The sequence below is a fragment of the Ovis canadensis genome, chromosome 6 (assembly GCF_042477335.2).
Source record: "Ovis canadensis isolate MfBH-ARS-UI-01 breed Bighorn chromosome 6, ARS-UI_OviCan_v2, whole genome shotgun sequence".
In the NCBI taxonomy this organism is placed as follows: domain Eukaryota; kingdom Metazoa; phylum Chordata; class Mammalia; order Artiodactyla; family Bovidae; genus Ovis; species Ovis canadensis.
This window is the reverse complement of record NC_091250.1, coordinates 32,375,402-32,399,905: the sequence shown is the minus strand read 5'-3', so window position 1 is coordinate 32,399,905 and position 24,504 is coordinate 32,375,402. Positions and strand designations below refer to the sequence as shown.

The following is a 24,504-nucleotide window of genomic DNA, read 5'->3' as shown; positions in this document are numbered from 1 at the left end:
ATTCCTGGATGCAAGAATATACAACCAGCTTCTGTAATAAAAAACAAAGGGAACGAAAGAGAGGTGGTCCATCTGTGAAGGAAAGAATAAAAGCCCCAATCTATTAAGCCACTTAAAATTATTTCTTTTTTGAGTTAAGAATTGTTCCATGATTTAATAAAAGTTAGGCAAAATGAAGAAAATACTTTTAAAAGTCTGTTTCCATGGGAAAAATGATAACATATAATCTAACTTATTGGAGTCATAAAATGTTAATATCAGACTTTCTCAAGAGTTTGCTGCAACGGACTTTAATTATAACTTTGTGAAAGCTATTAACCTGGTCACAAGATCAGAAGATACAAAAAACTGGTTATAAAGAGTAAGAAGAAACTTGAAGTAAATAATAGAAGCTTGTCTTACTTAAGAGGGATTCATGTAAGATGTACTTTTATAACATTCCGTGTTCTGCTTGGATGTCTGATGAGAGAGGGTCAAGAAACATAAACTCTAGCCACTATTATATGGGAGTCTGGAGTATAATTCAAGTGATGTTTTACAAGATTCAGATTTCATGGCTTAAGTGTGTGGAAATGCCAAACTAGAAACTTTGGGGAAATGTTTAGAATATAACGTGTGCTGATATGTTTTCAGTACAAAAGCCAATGATTCAGATGAACTGGGTAAGAAGGAACACAGAATAAACAAACCAAGAGTGGGACAAAGCTGAGCTGAGAGAGCCTCATTTTTGTTTTGAGTCCTCCATGGATGCTCTCTTCAGTCACACCTAGTCATCCATACATGAAGCCTTCATGTAAAGGTCTTCATCATTCTTTGAGGCTCAGCAACCTACACTCACTTCCTCTGTGAACCTTCTCCAGTTCATCCAGACAGAGCCTGTTTTTGTCCTCCGTGTTTCTCAAGCACATTTTAACTGGCCAAATTTTAATATATTTACATATTTATAAAATCTACTTGACTAGGAAGCAAATTCTTCAGGTCATATATTTTACATCCTCAGCACCTAGGTCAGTTCCTAGCAAATAAATCATTATTGACTGCATTGAAACAATGAATTAGTAAATACGAAAATTACTAAGTTTCATTTACCCAAACTTCCACCATTGTTTTACAAGTCTAGCTATCTTCCTTCTTATCATTGGAAAGAGCTTGGTGTTGTTGTTGTTGTTTTTTAATAGATGGCTGTCTAAAACTTTTAATCAAACTAAAAAAGCAAAAATCTCCCAGTATATATAAACAATATTTTGAAATAAAAATGGTTGCCTCACAGTAGTACTTAGAATCAAAACACTACAGTGATTCATCCATCATTACCTATTTAGAAAATATGTGGACAAGCTCTAATACTTTGGCCAGCTGATGTGAAGAACTGACTCATTAGAAAAGACCCTGATGCTGGGAAAGATTAAAGGCAGGAGCAGACAGAGGATGAGATGGTTGGATGGTATCACCGACTCGATGGACATGAGTTTGAGCAAGCTCCGGGAGCTGCTGGTGGACAGGGAAGCCTGGTGTGCTGCAGTCCATGGGGTCACAAAGAGTTGGACACGACTGAGCAACTGAACTGAACTGAAGCTCTTCTTATGGGAAGTTAGACATTCTATTTTTCTCCTTAAAGTCCTCAGTTTTGAGGCAGTTGTTTCTGTTCAAGTATCTGGGATTTTTTCACTTCAATAATATCACTCCATAATTTCTATTGGTTGAAGAAGTTTCTCTAAAACAGGTCTCCTTTAGAGCCTGTCTATAAGATGACATGTTACTATATATATATATTTTTTTAATTTTAATTTTTACTTTATTTTACTTTACAATACTGTATTGGTTTTGCAATACATCAACATGAATCAGCCACGGGTGTACATGAGCTCCCAGTCCTGAACCCCCCTCCCACCTCCCACTGCATATCATCTCTCTGGATCATCCCCATGCACCAGCCCCAAGCATCCTGTATCCTGTATCGAACATAGGCTGGCGATTCGTTTCTTACATGATAGGATACATGTTTCAGTGCCATTCTCCCAAATCACCCCACCCTCTCCCTCTCCCTCAGAGTCCAAAAGTCCATTCTATACATCTGTGAAGATGACATGTTACTATATTTTAATTTATGAATATTTGATGAAAAAAGTTTTAAATGCAGTAATTAATTTTTTTAAAGAATAAATTCTTTTTGACTTCTCTATCTCATGTGCTGACTTTTGGGGAAAAATATTAAACCCAGATGATTCATTTGTTGGTTTTTCTCAAAATCTTGAAGTTCCAACCTCTTTAAGGGAGGTCTCTTAACGCTTAGGAAATTAAAGAAGCTATACATTTTTCTTACCACTTGACGAAACCAGGACCCAAGACTAAAAACTGAACATTAACTACGGCCAACAGATCTAAGACAGATCTAGGTATTTGAGAAACTATGCTCTGATTAGATCCCCAAACAGAGAATCTATCACCTCCTACCAGATATCCAGGGCTGAAATTAGCTCACTTTATCCTTTCTAAATATTTAATAAATTGTTTCTCAGTGTTACATCCAAAATGGAAATGATCCGGAAAGAAAGAAAAATTAACAGGCTTCCTCTGCCCTCTATGATTAAGCATACTTCCCCAGTGTACCATAAAGGCAGCAAATTTATGGTTTATGAAGGCCTATCACCCGATACTATGCTCAGGAAAAAATATTTCTAAGGAGTAACGTGTAAGTGCTTTTCCCATGTTAAATCAACAATGCTAAAAAACACTAACTGCTAAAATTTAAATATGCCACAACCAGCAGAAGGAAGACTTAAATTTAGGACCCTAATATATACTCATCTGCTGTTCAGATCTGTTTTCTATCTAGACCAGTCCTGTCCAACAGAACTTTCTGGAATAATGGAAATAGTCTCTATTGCTCAACCCAGTATGGTAGCTAGTAATCACATGCGGTGAATGAGCACTTGACATGCGGTTAGTACAGTTATTAGGAACTGAACTTTAAATTCGAAGTGAAGTGAAGTCATTCAGTCGTGTCTGACTTTTTGCGACCCCATGGATTGTAGCCTACCAGGCTCCTCCGTCCATGGGATTCTCCAGGCAAGAGTACTGGAGTGGGTTGCCATTTCCTTCTCCAGGGGATCTTCCCGACCCAGGGATCGAATCCCGGTCTCCCCCATTGCAGGCAGATGCTTTAAACTCTGAGCCACCAGGGAAGCCCATTTAATTTTAATTGCAGTTTAAATGGCCACACGTGGCTAGTGGCAACTATATTAGAAAGCGGAGATCTACGAGCTCTAGGGTGTAAAATGCATAAGACTGCAATCAAGTGAACTGGATTTGACCCTGCTTCTGCCATGAACTGCTTTGTGTGTGAGCCTGATCATGTTATTATTCATTCTGATGCTGTTTCTTTATCTTTAAAGTCATCAACTAGATGATTCCTAAGATTTCTTCTAAATCATTTATGCTCTACTTAAAACATACTCATCGAGTGTGACTAAAAAATTGTGAGTTATTATTTCACTCTCCTCATGAAAATCAGTCTTTTAGTTACACCATGCCTATTCGTGAACATTCATATTTCAAATTACCTATAATACATGAATGAATATACAATGACGCAGAAGAAAAAGTAGTTTTGTAGTTGTATTTATCCTGCCTAATCCTACTCCTGGTGTGCTATGACACTGGATAAAAGAAAAATCTAAATAGGATTTCCTTGCATTGGTACTTGATTTATTGACTCATCAATTCATATCATTCAGTCACTCGGTTTATTGAATACACTAAGCTCCAAACACAGTTATATTATATGTGATGTGATAAATGTGGAGGAGGGCAGCAGACAGATTCTAACTTAGCTTAGAGAAACTGAATATCTGTGAGTGTGTGTGAAGTTTTCTCAAAGGAAGTGACCGACCAAAGCAGAAGTCTGTTTTTTTAAGAGTCCATTCCGGTGCACAGCCTTGGTATTGCCCTCACCCTGGGCAAGGGGGTTCTCGCACTGGGGCCCTTGCTTTAGGGATCTCTTTCCTGGCTACACTCCTCCTCCTTTGGTAGCCCACTCCTTGACCTTGGACTGTGCTCTGGGTACCTGTGGCCCTGGAATCCTCCACCCCAATAACTGGAGCTCACTTCAGGGACTGTGGGTCGCCTTCTTCCCAGGTCTGTTCTTCTGAGGGTGAGCCATACCACTGCTGTGCACTATAATAATGGGGCAAAGAGGTGGGTATTTTGAAGCATGTGGGTGGAGTTTGACCCTGTGAGCATTCCAAATATCTACATGTGAGAGCTGGAGTCTAGTAGAGATTTGGATATTAGGTACATGTGAGAGAGCAAGGGAGCAGGCCTTGGCCCATTTGGAAAACCAAATATTACGGGCTCTAGAAAAAAGCACCAGAGGTCAGAAGAGCTCTGTTGGTGTGGCATTTACATGTATTTCGTGGGCAGTTAAATTAACTGAAGATAATAAAGCTTTAGAATGGTTGCTAAGGCATCGCAGCAGGCAGTGTGCATAACTGAAGTAACATAGTTTTATCAAAAAAAAATTTCACTGTTAAATCTAGTCTAATAACTAAACACCCTAAGATGACTTAGGTCATTTTGGTTATTTGTGATTTGAAGGCTTGTTTGCTCCATCAGGGGCTTCCCTGGTAGCTCAGATGGTAAAGAATCTGCCTACAATGTGGGAGACCCCAGTTTGATCCCTGGGTTGGGAAGATCCCCTGGAGAAGGGAAAGACTACCCACTCTAGTATTCTTGCCTGGGGAATTCCATAGATAGAGGAGCTTGGTGGGCTACAGTCCACAGGGTTGCAAAGAGTTGGACATGACTGGGCACCTATCACTTTCACACTTTCACTTGCTCCACCAGATTCAAATCATGAAGGGAATCCTGCTGCTGTGTCTGATGTCTACATCCTGCAGATTAGTAAGGCTGAGAGAGCAAAGTACAACTAAGTAATAGAATAAGTTTTTATCAAATCTGTGGCATAGCAGTACATTATAACTAAATGTGTTTAAAGTAAATCTTCACATATTGGTTGATTCCATTTATCTTCAAGGAAGCAGAAGCAATGATTTATGCTTATGTTATTAGCTACTATGAAATACATTGTATTCACTTGACCCAAATATATTAAACGTGTTTGCAGACAAAACAAAAATAAACTAAAAAATATCTATACATTTTTGGATATGATATAAATTCCAATTTAAGGAACAATAACAGAAAAAACAATTTCTGAGTTTTAAACTCTCAGACACCACCCGGGCCCCAATGAATGACACTGTAAGTACTCTTATAATTCATAAAGAGATGAATGGATCCATTATGGAGTTTGTATAGCGAGAGGGAGAGGAAGTAAGAGTTCAGTGTAGGGAAAGGGATATGGTCTCGATATGGTTATAGATACTTTGGACAAAAAAATAATTTCCAAGGACTTCCCTGGTGGTCCAACGGCTAAGACTCTGACCTCCCAATGCAGGCGTCGCAGGTTTGATTCCTGGTCAGGGAACTAGGTCCCACATGTTGCAACTAAGAGTTTACAAGCTGAAACTAAGACCCAGTGCAGCCAAATAAATAAATATTTTTAAAAACTCCAAAACTGGGACAAGTTGGTATATTGAATATACATCATTTATCTTTTATGTTTTTGAGAACTTCTACTTCTGTCAAAGAAAGAAACTGTAAGAATATCAAAGGGAAAGACACCTTCAAAAATACTACTTCAATACTATTCAAATTTCTAAAGAACTGAAAAATAAAGAGAACTTGTCCTGGGGTTCAGAAATTTAGCATTCCCAGCTGTGGTCAGTTCTTGGTTTGATTCTTGAGCCTAGTTGTACAAGCCAGAGTGATTTTTCTCCTTATTTAAATAGGGTCCAGTTTATTTTAGCTTAAGATTCTGCCTTTTAAAATCTCCTCTAGAACTTCTCGGAAAACCTGAAGGCCTTATTTATGGAATAGATGCACAGCAGGGCTAAATAAATGTGGAACTGCTTGACAGGCAGGACTTCTCTTTTATTCTATCAGAGATGCTGTTAATCTTCAGATGATTATTTTTGCAATATAAAATATATAGCCTGGATTACAAAAACTAATTCCCCACCTGACACACTCATAAACAGTTTTATAAGAGATAATTTTAGATCATTCCTAGTATTTTTCCATTTCATCATCAGAGATACTTAAACTTTTCAAAAATTCTATAGAGCCTCTCAAGATCCTCATGTAAGCAAACACTCTCCCATGATAGAACCCAACAGATGTAGTGGGTTTAGCATACTATGGAAAAGACGAGAGCAGTGGCATTTTTTATCTTCCCTTGGTTGAACTGGTGGTGTGTTATGAAAAGCTGATGATGTAAGATGTGACATGTAAGAGAAGGCCAAAAACAATGGCCGCAACAAGTAAGACAAAAGGCATAAGGTGCATTATCAGTCTCAGTATTTGACACACTCTAATTGAGCGCTATAATCACACTGTTGTTAGCCCTTAGGGCTCATCGAGTGGGCTTTCTGCAAGAGAAGTTACGGCATCTGACATTTTTGTCTTAACAGCAATACTTCTCACTTATGGCAAGTTTTTGTTCCATAAAGCATTTTCATATTTTTTATTATTTCACTTGCTTCTTACCATATCCCAGTGAGAAGGGTAGAATAGAAATCATTGCCTACATTTTATAGATCAGCAAAAAGGGTCACAGACTACAGCCATACACTCTTCAAGTTGTTCTGAGGTCAAAATTACTGGCATGATGTACTTTTCTTTTTACCAGACTTTGAGTCAAAACACACTCACTGCTCCCCATACCCTACATGTAATATTTGAAAGACAAAGAAAATTTCTAAAGAAAATTTTCTCCTTGTGAAAGCTGCTATTATATTTTTAGTATCTCTTCTTTGAGATAGGTTAAAATACCCAGGTGCTATTTAAGTTAACAAACATAAATAGTGATTTCTTTAAAAATAGAAATATTTCTCTTTAAGCAAATAATATATAAAAATTTGGTTTTCTGGGAAGAAGAATTAGGGGATTATGTTCCTTTACAAAAAGACTCTGAATAGGATTGCCTTAAATAGCAAAATTTCCCAGTATATTTAAGCTATGTTGATTTATGAAAATCTGATTCATATAGAATTTTACAGGAATACATCTGTTATATAAATCCATGCTCACCTGTAATTTACTCTAGAGGGAACAATTGAGTGATAATAATAATAACATACTCATACAATTCTTCATTATATATTTTAAAGTGCTTTCTCCTAATTTATTGCATTTGTCTTTGGCAACCTCATAAGGGAGGTGGAGAGGGTATTATTATCCTTTCTTTACAGATGAAAAATTGAGAGGTTAAGTGACTTGCCCAAGGTCAGACAGACTATTCATTCATTTACTGCTATTTGAGTGATGTAGTTGTAACAGGGAAGTTAAGGAAGTAAGGTTCTTCCTCTTAATTTTTTTTTTTTTGTAACCAGCTGTGAAGGCTATTAAAATAGAGGTGGATGATCTCACAAATATAACGCCGGATGAAAGAATCCAGACACAAAAGTTACATATTGTAGGATTCTATTACTATAAAATTCAAATGCAGGCAAAATTAATCTATGTCGGCAGAAGGCAGAAGAGGGGGATGGTGAGGGAAGCTCGGCAGGTTTTCTAGGATATGAGACATTCTATTTCTTGATCTGGTTTGTGGTTACACAGTTATGTACATTGTGAAGATTCATTGAGATGTATATTTATCTACTTTAAAAAATATATATTATACAAGTTTTCTTTAAAAGAAGAATTTTACATTGTTAAGAACTGTGCAATGCACTTTATGAGATCACTGTATTATACACATCCTTCGAACATTTGTGATTTCAACTGAATTTCTTAGCCGCATTTTCAAAAATGAGAGTATGAACTAAATCTGAATAGTTTAAAAAGAAAAAAAAGTTGAGAAAAAATATCCAAGGATCACCTTTATCTGAAAAGTAGCTATATGAAATGGGAAATTGGAGCAAATTAAGACAATGATATAATTCATTTAGGACTAGATGAGACATTTATACTTAATGACATTAAGCTAGGAAGAGTAGGGAATTGGGATTAAGTTGTTCTTCCCAAAGTGTATCACAGAGCACATATATGAATTTAGAGAAGATAAGATTATAATTTTAAAAACAGCCACTTTTATTTTAGAACTTTATATATTACGGTGCTGCTTTGGACATTGGGGTAGAAAACCATTTATCACTGGCAATGATAAAAATCTGAATTGACTCTGCATACCTGGGCTCCTGAGAATCCCAAGTAACCTTTGATGTAAGAGTGTATGGGAGTGAAATGTTTTGAGCATTATCCATGATAAAAATTACAGGTGCATTCAAATGCTTAAAGATTTCCAAAGATCCTTCACCTTCTGTGATCCTATAATCCTGAGAGCTAATGCTGCACTTGTATGCAAAGTTACTGCAGATGACAGATGTTTTGTTTAATTTTCACATACACTGTTGCTTTTCTTTCCATTTTACTTGTTTTTAAAAAAGAACCCACAATGGCACCCTCTGCCTGATCATCCATATCAAATATATCTATCTCGATACCATAGGTCAGGAACAGAGAATTTCCAGAAAGTGAGTCAGATGTGGTCCCAGGATGCTTCCACTTCATCAGTGACGTTCTGAAGACAAGTCCACGACAGCTAGGACTACAGTTTGCTGAGTGTCTTCCCAGGAGGGCTGCTAAAGGCATCCTGTGCAGGGGGAAGCCTTTGACCTTTAGCCTATGCACATATTTGTTTTAATTACTGGCCAACTAGTGTTTTTCTGCGCATTCACTACGACTCAGCTTTTTTTTTTTTTTAAATAGATTTTATATCCTGAACATCTGCAGGCTGCATGCCACACATCGTGTGGAATGGACGTGATCAAGTTGATTGTCATCACTGTATCCAGAGCCAGTGTGACACATTACCGTCCTCTGGCATTTGTGTTACTAGACCATAACCCTGTGTTCCCCAATATTGCGTATGTCACCAAGTAGGTCAGAGAGGCGACTCCAGAGAGAGAGAGGCAGGAAGAGACAGGAAGAGGCAGGTTGAAGGAATTCTACTCTTTGGGGCTCAGCAAGCTGCCCCAAATTCTTTATCTCTGGCAAAGGATAAACAAACCTGAGGAGCTGGGACCCACGTGTCTACACGGGCAAGTCCAAGATGAATCATTTCATGATCTTTTTTAATGTCAGAAATCAGGAAGGCACAATTGTTTCTGGGTGGAAGCACAAATGATATTCACACCATAACTGCTGATGTTTTAACCATTAACTTTACTGTTTTATTATCAATTTGGGGGGGTGGGTCAAAAAGGCACAACTGCTCTCTCTCTTCAACAAAAGAAAACCCCCTTGAATCTCCGTGGAAGGTTTGCCCTACTAATTCATGGGAAGTCACACCTGGTTCTTTTGACATCTCATTTCTGTTTAATAGGCATATCCCTGAATTTCATCTCTCTTATAGAAGTCTTCCTCAGTGTTCTTTGTCACTGGCTTCACCTGGAATCTCCCTCTTTCTTTCCCCCTGTATCAGTTCTGCAGATGTGATTTCACGCTGTCCTTCCCATGTGATGGACAGAGCCGATCACTTTTTTTGCTTGTTTATTTTAAAGGAGTCCAGGGCCTCCCCAGGGGCTCAGTGGGGAAAGATTCCACCTGCAATGCAGGAGACACAGGAGCTGCAAGTTCAATTCCTGGGGTGGGAAGGTCTCCTGGAGGAGGAAATGGCAACCCACTCCAGCATTCCTGCCTGAGAAATCCCATGGACAGAGGAGCCTGGTGGGTTACAGTCCATGGCGTTGCAAAGAGTTGGACGTAACTAAGCGAGCGTATGCGCGTGCACACACACACACACACACACATTTACCATTAAAAAAAAAAATTGAACTATAGTTATCTTAAAATGTGTTAGCTTCAGGTGTACTGCAAAGTGATTCAGTTATCACTATCAGTTTTTTAGCTTTTACTAATTCTTACCCTTTTTTTGTTACAGGTTATACAATAGATACATTTGTTACACACAGTATTGACCACAGCTTTGAGTAACTTGTCTTTCCATTCTTTTCAACATAGGAAAAGATAAATTCAGATACTTGCCATCAAGCCTTGTTCTCCTGGTTTCCCTGGTTCACCCTTAAAAAAGAAGAATGATAATTTTACTAATGCCGTAAACAGTACAAACCAATTTCAATCTTTTTTTTTTTTCTTTTTCACAATATCCACTGGGGATTGAGAATGTAAATACATACTTCTCAGGCTAAAGAGAGGAATGCAAACATAATGAAATTTAAAGAGTACTGATGTTGTTTCTTCAAATGGATTTTATAAACATTTTAAGATTTAATATGATGACTCTATGTTACTTACTGCAGAAATTTAAGAACTATGCCAAGAAGGTCTTCTAAATAAAACTAGTAGGAGTGATTATATTGTAAAGCAGCTATGGCTTTCTCTATCTTTTGGGGTTTCATCCTGAGAAAAAGTGAGACCTTAAAAGACAGTTTTAAGATGAAACCTCTACCTCTGATGGTCCAGTGAAAGCAGTCCTAACAACCAGAAAATTATGCTGAAAGTCAACTTCATTCATAAGACAAATTTATCACAGCTTTTGGAGAGGGGGTTGTCTCAGAAAAGGTTTAAGGTACCCTATATTCTTTAAAAAATAAGTCACTTAACACATACATGAATATGTGAATATAAAAATTAAATATGCCAAACATTAATGACTATGGCAGATTTTTTTCTTTTTTGGTTACCTTTATTTTCAATTTTTTCTATTTTGTGGATGAATATTTTATTATTACCTTTATACTATGAAAACACTAATGAAAATAAGTTATAAATAGTTTAATTCAGCAATAAACCTGAACTTCTGGTCCAAAAGTCATAAGTGGACAAACTTTTGACCTTTTCCATGTATTTCTTTAAATCACTGACTCGCCTCTACAAAACTAAATCATTTATCTGATGTCTTGTGTTACTCTATTATTGACACTTCACCAATCTAAGTAAGTACTTAGTAAATTAGTACTTAGATCAAAAAGTGTTGAGATGGCTAAGTCATTTCTATTCATGAGCCTCACATACAAAGGACAAAGGGTACTCAAATCGTAAATGCTGTTGTGTTAACCATTAATTTCACTGTTTTACTAGCAATTACCTGCAAGGGATTAAACGTTAGGATGATTTACCTCTTTTACTTTCTGTAAATTGCACAGGACTTTATTGTCTCTGTGCTGGTCCTTTGGGATGTTACCAATCTCCCACCTAATTTTTCAGGCCAGTCTTCCATTTAAACCAAAGGTCTTAAGGTCCTCTGTGGCAGTCAGGGTGCACGTGATCAGGCATCTCTACCCGCAGGCTTCTGGAGGCTTACCTGAACACCGGGGCAGTCGCTGCTTCCAGGCCTCTCCTGCGATTTGCATGGGTGCCCAGTGGGTTGGGTGTGGAGCAGAATCCTGTTGGCAGTGCCCTCTCTGATCGATGACTTTCCTATCATCCCAGTTCCCTCAACCCACTCCACTCACCTGACCTCCTCCACTCCGCATTCCCAACTCCATCCCAGTTCTCAGCACTTCAAAGGAAACAAAACCAGTAAGAACAACTGATCCAAAAAAGCAACTCACGGGCACGCCTGGCATTCCGCGGGGGCCATCCTTCCCTGTGTCCCCAGGTGGCCCTCTTGGGCCCGGTGGGCCTGGAGGGCCTGGCGGCCCAGCCTGACCTTGGTCACCCTGCCGTAGAGAAGGGGACAGACCAACAATAACTGTGAGAGATAAAGACCCAGGTCTTCTTTTCAACAGTTTAAATTTGTATTATCTAATCCATGTCTATACTATAAAAAGAACCCGAACAACCAGAAACATAAAGCCTGTAGGCAATTTGCCTGGCAGCAGGAAGCAAATAAATATTCATGCTGGGTGAGCTGAGTAGACACTGTTGAAATCAAAGCTCAGGAACCAGCACTCTCAGCTCTTGGAAGTAGTGTGCACGTTATCATTATATCAGAGCTGGCAGAAAACTACTTTATCCGTAACAATGCTGCATCGGTTATATTCACCTTGCTTAATAAAATGGCTGCATTTATAACTGGACAAATATCTACTTTTTCATAACTTATAAAATTAGACACACAAGGCTCTAGTCATGCTGAGAAGTAATTTATAAACTACCAAAGCTAGAGAGCTTAGAAATTGGGTCTATCACTGGATATAATTTTTAAGCTGTTTTCCTTTTTCTTCATTTAAGAAAAAATTAGATAGGCTTTCTATACCTTTTGTTTTGGGTATTTTCATATACATTTCAAACAAATGCAGCTCATGAAACATAATTTCGCTTTAGTATATTTTAAAATAAATACCCACCACCCACACCCCACCCATGAAAGATAAATAGTTAAGCAACAGTATACAGAGTAAAAATTGAATGTAAAGGAGAAATCCAACCTGAGCAAGAATAAGCACTACCTTAATCAAGCGGCGTTTAATGAGCTGCTGATCAGCAGAGAGAAACCCATGATTGATTTTAGGAAACACCATCTGATCAGTCAGGTGAGGTCAAAGGTTGGAGTTCAGAGGTGAGAGAGTTGAAGAATAGGCATCAGAAGACCCCAAGAAAGAAATAAAGATACACGCATTAGACTTATAATAACCATCCAGAAAAACAGAACTGGTACTTGTGTCTGACATCGGACCCTCTGGCTCCTCTTGAAAGTACCATAACCCTGAAATGGGGTCGTGAAACCAGATTTTTAGTTAGAAACGAATCTTTTTTTGTTTGCTGCGGGTGTTGGGTCTTTTTAAACATTGTATATAGAGAAGCAGGTAACCTCAAGTCACCTGTACTCCGAGCAGAAAGTCCAGAGACAAAGTGCCAGTTCAATTTCTGTCAGATTCATCAACCAGCATAATGTGGCATGAACGCGGCTGTCACGTTATTGATGCCCGAAGTCCAGAGTATTCAGGATTATCTGATGTACTGAAAGCTTTCACAGAGCATGGTGATGCATGACAATCAGACTACTAAGGCATGGCACAGCCTATGAGAGCTTGCCTGCCGTTCTTTGACTTCAATATCTTCCCCTCTTTGGGGCTCAAGAGTCTCCTTTTTAATATACATCTGATCTCACTGATGGAGGTGAGGTCTTGGGTGCCCGATAGCCTGCTGTGCAGGATGAAAGGGAGTGACTGGACTCGGCAAGCCAGTTGAGCTGTTCTTGCTCACTCTTATGCTGATTGCGGGCTCTGACTGAGCAGGCATGGGTGTCAACCACAAACCTTGACGGTGAGGATCTGATTACTGTGCAGAGCAGCAACTGTGGGGAAGCCTGGCAGACCCTATGGACAGGGCACAGCACCAAAACAACACGACACAAAACGTCACACAGACATTCCACCGGTGGACACACAAAACAAGCATGTACCTAAAGCCACCCCATCCCGGCTCTAAGTCTTGCCTTGTTTGACACACCCTAAACAAAATCAGACACATGAGGTCCCCAAGCCAAGCATTCCTTCAACGGAATGGTCAACTAGAGAACTCAGGTCCACTGGGATTCCACGTATATACTCAAGATTCGTAGACTCTTACATATAAAATGTTAGTACAGAATGGAGGTAACTACAGACTCTGTTACGAACACAACACTGTAACTTCCTTCCACTGGCATTCTGTTTACAACTCAGGATATACATGTATTCAATCTTTTTCTGGACAACAGTGAACAGAATTTTGCAGTCAGATCAGACGTATTCCTCCGAATAACTGCAGTATGCCTCACAAAATATAGTCTTACCACCCACATATGAAAATTTCTCTCTCCGATCTTATGATGACTCTCACTCAGGTCTTTCCTGTCTCAGGAATTCCTGCAGAGGTGGTGGATGGAAATCTGTCTCTTATAACATGCGGATTTCGTGTCAGGGGGATTTATGGTCACACTCTGCAGTAATCGCTTCTGTCACGTAACTTTTCCAAGAGAGCTTGACAGTTCACACACCCCCTTGAAGCAGAAAAGTGGTTTCGAATTCCGTAGCAGAGGAGAATGAGGGAGGGATGCTGTGAAGGGCCTGAACTTTACTAGCTTGTACTCATTTGTCTTCACAGGCTTTATCAATTGGGTAGGTCTGAGAGAGAAATTTTGCCTGGGTTCTCTTTCCTTTTCAGTGCCATGGCTTGTATTCCCATTTTTTTTTCCCACGCAGAATCCGTTTACCATACAAAAAGTAAACAACAACCACGACAATATTTGGCCTTGAGCGTCTGCAAGATGCCTTCCTACGTTTACTCCTCACTCTCCCCACTTCCCACCCAAATCTATTTTAGGGATATTTTTGGAAAAAGCCAGAAATTTTCTAGTTTTTAAGTTTTATTAGTTTGGGTATATTTTCTCCCCTATTTCCCCTTATTAGGAGTCTTTTTTCTTAAGAGAGCCAATAAAATTATGTTTGTAGTCTGAGACAGCTCTTCAGCCCTAATGCCTTTCATTCTCTTCCTTTAAGAGCTGGGACTTCTGAGGAGGCAAAGTCGAGGACATCACATCGCTTTTGCCAAACCCTTTCGGATAAGGCTATTAGGTGGCTGGGTAGTTTCGGGGTGACCCATAGCCTCTTTTTGTCCTTCTCAAGTAAAAGTTCTTTAAACATAGACTCCACAAATTCAGCAATGCTACAAGTTGGAAAACAGATGTGTACAATTTGCTTTTGTTTTACTATGGAATATGAGTTTAAAATGTTATTAGATGGTTACGTGCCAGCATCTTTCCATCTGTGACTCATTAGCCCTATATTACACAGTCAGAATTTTATATATAAACCTCATATTTATGTAACAAAGAACAAAAACAGATACAAACAAGAAGTCTATGAGGGATCGGAATCTTGATTAGTGGCGATAAATCATAGTGTCACTTGAAACGGGATTATCTAACAAAAATAATTTAAAATTAAAAAACCTTTTTAACAGCACACATGGTAGATCTTACAAATGTTTTGAAATTTGCATGTATAAATAAGTCACTTTTTTTACTCATATCTGAGCATGACCAGCTTGCTGTTTGATTATATTTTCTAAATGCTTACCAAAAAAGCATTAAGTTTTAGAACTTAGTTTGGTTTCCAGTTACCAGTAAGATCTAAAGAGAGAAGTGGATAGGTGATTCCCATCTCAGACAGACTCTTTTTCTCAAGCAGAAAATCTCTGTTTGAGGAAGCTGAGTTTATATTCCTCAATCATCTTAGCTGTGGACATGCTGCCAATTAGGTGCTTAGAACAACATTTAAAAGATTTTATTAGCAAGCTAGCCAAAAGGGCTTCAGGAGCTTGCATGCAGTGAAGTAGAAAGGAGACAGGTGGACAATTCTCATGAATTCTAACAAAAAACTCACAGCCTGGGCTGCAATATGCTAGGACTGTGTGCTTTTCAAACTGAGATAATGCTTAACCAAGAGCACAATGAGAGTGTCCTGTGGAGAGCTTAAAGACAATAGTAAACGTGGTGCCTCTTCATTAAGAGTCAACTTTAATGAATGGTAATTTTTTTTTTTTGGGGGGGGGGTAGTTGTGGAGCTTGCAGGATCTTAGTTCCCTGACCGGGGATTGAACCCATGCCTCCTGCAGAACTGTGGAGTCCCAACCACTGGATTGCCAGGGAATTCCCAGTGGTAAGTAATTTGAAACATTTTTAAATAAGGCAAATGTTGACATAATATGGGGTAGAATGTAAACCTGGCACAAATAAAAAATGTTACCACTGGACAGTGGTAAAGAGCCTGACCTCACAGGGGAGACCCCCAGGTCACACATGCACCCTGGGCTGACCCTACTTCCTGCAGGAGGTCCTTGGAGGGCAAGTCTGAAAGCACTGGTGCCGAGTGTGCACCCAGGCTTTGTGAGACCGTAACTGCTAGGCCGCCCTAGCTGTTCACACAGAGAGGGCCCTTTAGCATTACACACACCGTTCTTCCACAGTATCATTACTTATAGTCCTTTCTAAATAAATGGAATGGACATATTTCACTTGGTTTTACATCTCAGAAAATTTGCCTGGTACACAGATGGTTTGAGTGGGTGTGGAAAAAAAAAAAAATCTGTCTCCAGAAAAGCATGGAGAAAGAACCCAGGAATCAGCTGAAATACTGAAATAATTTGTACTCATTTTCACCCCCAAAGATTTTGAGTGCTTAAGAAACTGGATATACAAGAGTATAAAACTACTTTTTATAATCCATTTTCCTGGGCATAAAGACTTCGACAACTTCATGAATCTTCCCCACATTCTGTGAAGAAGGTAACCAACCAGGACTAGGGTTCAGATTCCATTATAGGAGGAACTCTCTCCCCCTTCATTGCCTTCTAGAAGGAAAGATGCTGGCCTGCCCCAGAGGGATGGAGGGCAAATACATAATTCTTAAGAAATGCTGCTAACTACTTGTAAGCCATTAAATACATGATGCTATTGTCATTTTTATTGCATACTCAGTAATGATGAGTGTTATGTGATTACATTAGACTGAGAAAATTTTGTGTTTTGTCAAAAGTATGCAATAAGGCAATGATACAGCCAGAAACTTCATCTAGGAATTCTGATTCAGACTTTGTCATCATGAAATTTACATGTTTATCATTTCTCTCTACTGGTTTTATAGTTTAAATATCAGAAAGCTGAAAAACTGACTAACACACAGCAATATTTAAGAAGCATTTATGGAGTGCCTTCTGTGTAGTCTTCACTGTGCTAGGCCCTGGGGATTGCATGGTGAGTAAGACCCCAAGCTCACTAGGTTTAATGTGTTGTGGGGAAATAGGGAAAAATAAGTGGGCAGTAAAGATAGGAAGTGATAACCATTATGATGGAGAAACGGAGAGACTGCAAAGGAAATAAAATGTGCCCCTAACACTCAGTTGGCAGAGTCATGGAAGGCTCCCCAGTCTGGTGAATCAGGGGTCAGGGGTTGGCAGAGCCATAATAAAATCAAAGATAGGATGATCATTTAGGAAAATGTTACAGGCTTCCCTGGTGGCCCAGATGGTAAAGAATCCACCTGCAATGCAGGAAACCTGGATTTGATCTCTGGGTTGGGAAGATCCTCTAGAGAAGAGAATGGCAACCCACTCCAGAATTCTTCCCTGGAGAATCGTACGGACAGAGGAGCCTAGCAGGCTACAGTCCACAGGGTCGCAAAGAGTCGGACATGACTGAGTGACTAAGAATGTACAGTAGTCTAGTTGAGGGACTATGTTCTAGAACTAGAGGAGGACAAATTCATAGTTTCATGTGATTTAAGGAGGTGAGATTCACAAGACTTGTAGCTTCGCTGAGAACATGCCGAAGATAGAGGGGTCCTATGTCGCTACCTTAAGCAACAGGAGGATGGTAGAGGGGATACCAGAAAGAAGCAGGTAGTTGGTTTTGAATGATGAATTCACCTAGATGGCTGAATTTGCGGTGTTTATGGACAGCCAAGCAGCAGCAGTTGGATATGCACATAAAGTAGTCAGGAGAGAGGCAGGAATCTCAAATCACAGGGCTATGTGAAGTCGCTTAGACAGGCGGTAAAGAGACCAGACCTAGGGAGGAAACCTTGGAAAGACTTCAGTTTAAGGGATGAACAGAGGAAGAGGCAACTACAAATAGAATTAATAAAAAATGGTTGTAGAAACAGGAAGAATAGGAACTCTTCTAACAAAAATTCTAAACAGGCAGATGACTCAAAATGGCATATACATATACTTGACTCCACTGTTTACTGCATTAAATAAATGACCCATAGTACGAGCAGGCTAACAATGACCATTATCACTAACAATAAATGCTCACTAGTAAGCACAGGGCAGTGTCTGTGAGGTTGTAGATGTCTGGAGGAAAATATTAACAACTATGTTAATTATAAAGGTGGTCAAGGGGGCCTCATAGCAAATTTTTAGGAACAAACGATAAATGTTATGCTGAAAAATGAGAAACTCTGAGTATCTCCATAATGTAAATAGTATCATAATTGTTTACCTAAAACATATCATGCATTGCAGCATAACCATAATAGTGGGTATGTGTGCAGCATAAATAAAGACAAATATTCCTAGAAGCTGATAAAATGATTTCTAGCTAAGAGAGACCAGATGGGGAAATATTATAATAGAATGCAAAAATATTTAGGTAAAATAATTACTTTAGTTTAACAGCAGGAGCTCTTAGAAGGCTAAATAACGGAAAGTTAAAAGAAAGAAATTTGCCGGTAAATCATTCCATATTGTAGTAGATGGTATAATCTGTCTGAATAGAAAAATCAGTTGTATGAAGCTAAATAGCTAAAGAATTCTTTGAACAACCAAATAAAATGAGCATCAGAGCCTGTGAAAATCAGTATTTACAGCTGGCTGAAAAAGACTGTCTTATGATAATTATGGAAAGAACTAGCTTTCCATAGTTAAATAAAATATTTGGCTCCGAATATTAATATTTGTTTTTATAGGTACTCTAAGTTCTATGCTATTGCGTTCTACCATAAATGTTAACCTTAGTTACTCTAGGAATTATCTTTTCATACGTAAATAATAAATGTGAGTTTACAAATTAGTTAGAAGAGAAGAATGCAATCTCTACATTGACAAAGTCATGTCATTAAATACTATAGCTACTGAAATGCCAAGCAGGCGAAGACAAACTGCAAAGGATCTTATAACTACGCAGAAAGATGGTGGATAAATTTCAACACGGGAGGGTGTAAAGGATAAGAAAAATTACCTGAACTATACATACTGAGACAGGATTTCCTTGGTACATATGATCCTGAGAAGGGGTCTCAGGAGGTGTTGTGTTTCCTAAGGACATATAACTAAGAAATATCAACAAAAGACAAGACCCCCATGAAAACAGGTAGGATTCCTGAAGAATCACTGCCTGAGCCTGAGGAAATTAGAGTTGCATAGATGTGGGATACAGGGAAAAAAACAAACTAGCCTCACAAGATGGGAAATAGTGCAAAATTAAAATTATGTCAATTTTTAAATAAATATTTTGCTGTCCTTGGATCATAGCATCACCACCTCAATGAACATGAATTTGAGCAAACTCCAGGAGATACTGAAGGACAGGAGAGTCTGGCATACAAAGAGTAGGGCACGCCTTAGTGACTGAACAACAACAAAGTCATTGGCTCCATCCTGTACTGGGATTTCTTAATAATAATGAGACAATAAATAATGATAATGATGGTAATGACAGTGGTCAACACTCATATGATACTATGTGCCAGGCATTAGTTCTAAGAGCTTTATCAATTCGGGATAAATGTTATGCTGAAAAATGAGAAACTCTGAGTATCTCCCAATCTAACTTGTACTCCCTGCAATAGAAACAAAGAGTCTTAACCAATGGACCACCAGGGAATTTCAATGATAGCTTTTTAATCCTCAGAACAACCATCTGAATGATGAAGAATTGGAGGTACAGAGAGGCTATGTGTGTTGCCCAACTAGCAATAAGTAGCAGAGCCAAGACACACTGGCCATCTGCCCCAGAATCTACCCTCTAAGCCACCACACTTTCCATAAATTCTTCACAATCTCTAAGTTTCATTCCCATCTATTCAGCCATTTATTCAAGAAGAATTTATACTACTATAAGAATTTATGCTTACTATAAAAAGGCAATATTTGGATATTGAGATTAGAAAGCCTTGTCCCAGGCTTCATGGAGCTTAGAGTATAATGAAAAAAGGTAGACATTAAACAGGCAATTATAAATGTGGTTGGGATCTCTTTCCACATACATATTTATGCTCTTTTTCTCTTATATTCCTCCATTTCTTTTAATCTCTCAATAAAGCTTTTGGTTGGCCATTTGCTACCGCATCAGGAGGGGTATGAGGAGACAGTGGAAAACAAAACCTGTTTGCCAACATTGCTAGAAACCAAAAATATCCAGGAAGATACTCCCCAAATTGGAAGAGAGGAAGGAGAAGTGTGGTCCCCAAGAGTAGAGGGGGCCCAAGTTTGGCTTCCCCACAGCACTTCCAGTAAGGCAGTAATACTGCAAAGAAGAAATGGCTATGTGACATGCCTAGATGCACAGGCCTACGGGAAGCCCTGCAAAACATTTCTGTGTCTGCAGTGTGGCACAGAAACAGCAGAGTCCCCCGTGACGCCCTGGTGACGCATCAGTGACACACGGTCTCCAAGGGCCATGCAGTTTAGCTGGGTCATTCTGCCTTCTCAGCAGCAGACTGTGGACCGAGGTGGAAGCCCAGGTGCCTCTCAGTTCCCATCCCTAGGCTTTTTGCTGCTATAAGACCCTAGAACTGTGAATTGGTCCAAAAGGAGAAATAAAAGTGTAGAAATCCCAAGAAGACTGATCTTGATTGTTTTGTTGGCACAGGCAAACGGAGGTTTAGATTCAAAAATCAAGTTGTTATAGAAAATTGAATCATATTTCTTACTCACTGAGAGTTTGGATTGAGAAACACCTCCGAAGTGAATATGATGACTGTTGGCAAAACAAAAGCCACAAGAATCCACAGAAAGGGGACCGAAACTGAGGTGAGATGGTCAGGGAGGACTTCCGAGGGAAGCGATGTTTAAGGTAAGACCCGGAGAACCAAGTACCCTGTGGTGGCTCTCCAAGAGCTCTGACCCTTTCCTTCCAGCCAGTATCATCAAGATGGATATTAGAGACAAAAAGAAAGCATAGTTTTCTTTTTCAAAGAAATGCTGAATCTACACTTGGATTACAAAGATTAGGTAATGTTCTAGGTATTTCCTTGAGACCTAGACCTTGCTCTCCACTTAGGGAAGGTTAGGATAAGGGCACTAGCAATGACCACGGGGTGTGAGATTGCTGTGGGAAGCCAGATTGATGAGCTGAAAGAGATTAACTGAAACATCCATTCCTTCATCTAACAAACAATATGCAAAATATAGTGACAGAAGCTGTAGGGGTTTAAATCTAGTGGGGAGGAGAGGTTATCACAAGATTATCAATTCAAATAGAAAATATACTGAATTATCGCTGATTGCTTTGACCACCTGATGCAAAGAGCCGACTCATTGGAAAAGACCCTGATGCTGGGAAAGATTGAGGGCAGGAGGAGAAGGGGGTAACAAAGGATGAGATGGTTGGATGCAATCACTAACAAAATGGACATCAGTTTGAGCTCTGGGAGATAGGGAAGGACAGGGAAGCCTGGCAGGCTGCAGTCCATGGGGCTGCAAAGAGTTGGACTTGACATGACTGAGTGATTGAATAACAACAACAAAATACTGATTAGAGGAGCAAGCAGTATGCTTTCTAAGCACTTTCTGACTTGGGCATGGAGTGGTGTTTCTGTAAAGTTGGGATTTGAGATGGGCAAAGAAGAATGAAAAGGAAAAGGTATTCGAGGAGGGGTGGAGTGTGGACTTGGGGCCTCTGGAAGAAGGCATTCCAGTCTGAAGTATAGTGAGCAAAAAGGTAGAAGGTATACTTGGAAATTGCTGGTAAGTTGAGTTTAGATGGGGTGAAACATACAGTTTTTAGGAAAAAACTTTAAAAGCTGATAGAGTATAGAAGCGGGAGGTCTTCAAAGAAGCATTAAAGGGGGACCTGATGGGAAACCATGAAGGTGTTTATCCAATGAAGATGCTATGCCATACATGCATTTGAGGAGGACATGCTAAGTCACTTCAGTCATGTCTGACTCTGTGACCCCATGGACTGTAGCGTTCCAGACTCTGTCAGTGGGATTCTCCAGGCAAGAATACTGGAGTGGGTTGCCATTTCCTTCTCCAGGGGATCTTCCTGACCCGGGGATCGAACCCATATCTGTTATGTCTCCTGCATTGGCAGGTGAGTTCTTTACCACTAGTGCCACCTAGGAAGCCAACCCTGGCCAAATTACAAAAAAGAAGATTAAGAATTAAGATGTAGTTCACGATCCTTTCTCTACAATTCCAAAATCCAAGGTCCCTGAAAAGAAAACATTTCTTAAGTTTAACTAAAGATTTTTATAACTTTGCAGCAAACTCATTTGGTGACAAACCTTATTTGAGCAGATGTGAGGCTATTTATGGTCACTAATAATCCGTCTTAGCATGAACACGCATGTGCTGCACTGCAGAAACTGATGGCTCGATTACATGGTGCCTCAGGCCTCGCTAGCGGTGTCAGACAACATGTGGTGGATGGAAAATAATGACTGTCTAGTGCCTAAAAACTCTAAATTCTGAAACACGTTTGACTCTGAGGGTTTCAAGAAGGGACTGTGAGCTTGTTCCCAAGTTGATGACAAAGATGCTTTGAACAGAATTAAAGATTGCAGGAAGAGTAGTAAGTTGTGAAGTTAAGGCAATGCATTTAGTTTTGAACAGCACAACTTGTTAATATAGGCTAGATTGGCAGATGTCCTGTTTAAATACATGGTAATCTGAATTACATATTATAATTAATACAAGCTTACAGTAATTAGAAATAAATTTCCCTTTATGACTGCAATTTTATATATCAATCTGAACTAGCCTGATCATTTGTTACCTAGTGTCTTTTAACAAATTGCTTTAATGAATAAATAACCACATGGTCAGCATACATGTTTTGCAAGTAAATGCAAAAACGGACCTGGAAAAAATTTTGATCTTTTAGGAAATTTAAAAAAAATCCAGAGATTTTGTTTAGAGCGTTAATAAGATTACAAAGCAGTACATAATAATTTGCTTAACAATCTCCCCCCTTTAAGAAAGGAAATCATGCTAAAGCAAGCTTTAATTCAACCCATCTGATTTGCATGAAATTTGCATTTGAAATACAAATTATGGATTATTTAATAAAAGACTAATAATATTTTAATTATCTAGGAATCTTCCCTCAAAGATAATACAGTATCACGATAACGTACAATACAATAATATGTTGCATGATGGACGGGGAGGCCTGGCGTGCTGTGGTTCATGGGGTCGCAAGGAGTCGGATACGACTGAGCAACTGAACTGACTGACTGATACTTCTACAGGGCTTCCCTTGTGGCTCGGATGGTAAAGCATCTGGCTATAATGCAGGAGACCCAGGTTTGATCCCTGGGTCGGGAAGATTCTCTGGAGAAGGAAATGGTACCCCACTCCAGTACTCTTGCCTGGAAAATCCCATGGACGGAGGAGCCCAGTAGGCTACAGTCCATGGGGTTGCAAAGAGTTGGACACAACTGAGTGACTTCACTTCCTATACTTCTATAAAACCAAGTGTGCTTTTCACTTGAGGTTGCCAGGTCAAGAGCTTACCTCATATTGAATATACCCTATCCACTTTCTGGAAGGAAATAGTCTATATTTGGGAGAGGAGGCACAGGAGGATTAGGAAAGAGCAGTGCCAGGCAAAGAGGGGGTTCATTTGCTGATGGTACACTGAAAGGAAAATCAGCATTTGTCCTGTAAGAAAAACTCAACTTTTTTGCATTTTTCATTCTGGGAGAAAAGCAGAAAGAAGTGTCCTATTATTCCCTAGAGACTCTATTTAGTGTCTGGCTTAGTGGGTACTTGCTAAACTTCCTTTGTATGATATTACATTGTCTTGACTCTAAAATTCCTTGGGCATGCTTTCTGGATGGCAGTGTCTTTTCCTCTTTCTGCAGATGGGGCAGATGGCTGGAAGCCCACCTATAAAAGAGCTGGAGAGCGTCCCATGGGGCTCAGTTATAATGAGTGGACAGTCATCCTCGTATTTCCCAATCCAGCTCTGAAGTTCACCCTCCTGCATAAGTAAATTTGAGCCCACAACCAACACCTGATAGCCTCCTGGGATAATGGAACTCTTCAAAACTGACCTTAGCAACCAAAGATCATGGAGTACTTGGGAGAGTTCACCAGGGAGAACTGTTACTTGGAGTAACACCACCCTAGGTACATTCCTCTACTATTTAACTAGTCCTGTTCTCTAATATCCCCCTTTAGTCCACATCCTAAATTTTAGTGTGTTCCCAGTCTGTTCAACTACTCAAAACTAAAATAGTCTGTGTCTTGAAACATCCTTTAAATTTGCAAGTTTCCATATGGACCTCAAGTACTGGATGCAACTTAGGACATTTGAATGACCTACACAGAATATTAATCAAGGAATTGAGAAAGGAATATGTCAAGGCTGTATATTGTCACCTTGGTTATTTAACTCATATCCAATGACTACAATGGGAGAAGCAATATTCACATTTGATGTATTTGTTGCACATGGGGTAAATGCAAATGGCTATAAGTACCAGGCAGATAACACAAATAAGCGAGCAGGTTTAAGGCAAGAGGAAGTGGGGAGACTTGGCTGAATAGGAGTTGAGCTGGGACTAAAAGGAAATGAGGACTCGATTGATTTTGCCTCCGGGGAAGGTCTACACAGTGCTGCTATATCTTTACATGCTTCAGGAGAAGTGAGAAATCTCAGGTGTTGTTTGTGTGCTTTGTGTGTGTGTGTGTAATGAATGCTTCATATTTTAAACATTTACTACCAATTCAAAGGCCATGCCAAAGAATGTTCAT

The 24,504-nt window shown here is 39.3% G+C and overlaps 1 protein-coding gene across 1 annotated transcript in view; it reads right to left on the bottom strand.

Moving 5' to 3' along the window:
* The window catches only part of COL25A1 (collagen type XXV alpha 1 chain), a 527,569-nt gene that overhangs the window by 142,443 nt on the left and 360,622 nt on the right, over positions 1-24,504 (bottom strand). Inside the window, exons 8-10 of the mRNA XM_069593542.1 lie at positions 13,293-13,352; positions 11,643-11,750; positions 10,114-10,149 (exon numbers count right to left, since the gene is read on the bottom strand). Of these exons, the coding sequence (XP_069449643.1) occupies positions 10,114-10,149; positions 11,643-11,750; positions 13,293-13,352 (204 nt within the window). The remainder of the gene's footprint in view (positions 1-10,113; positions 10,150-11,642; positions 11,751-13,292; positions 13,353-24,504) is intronic.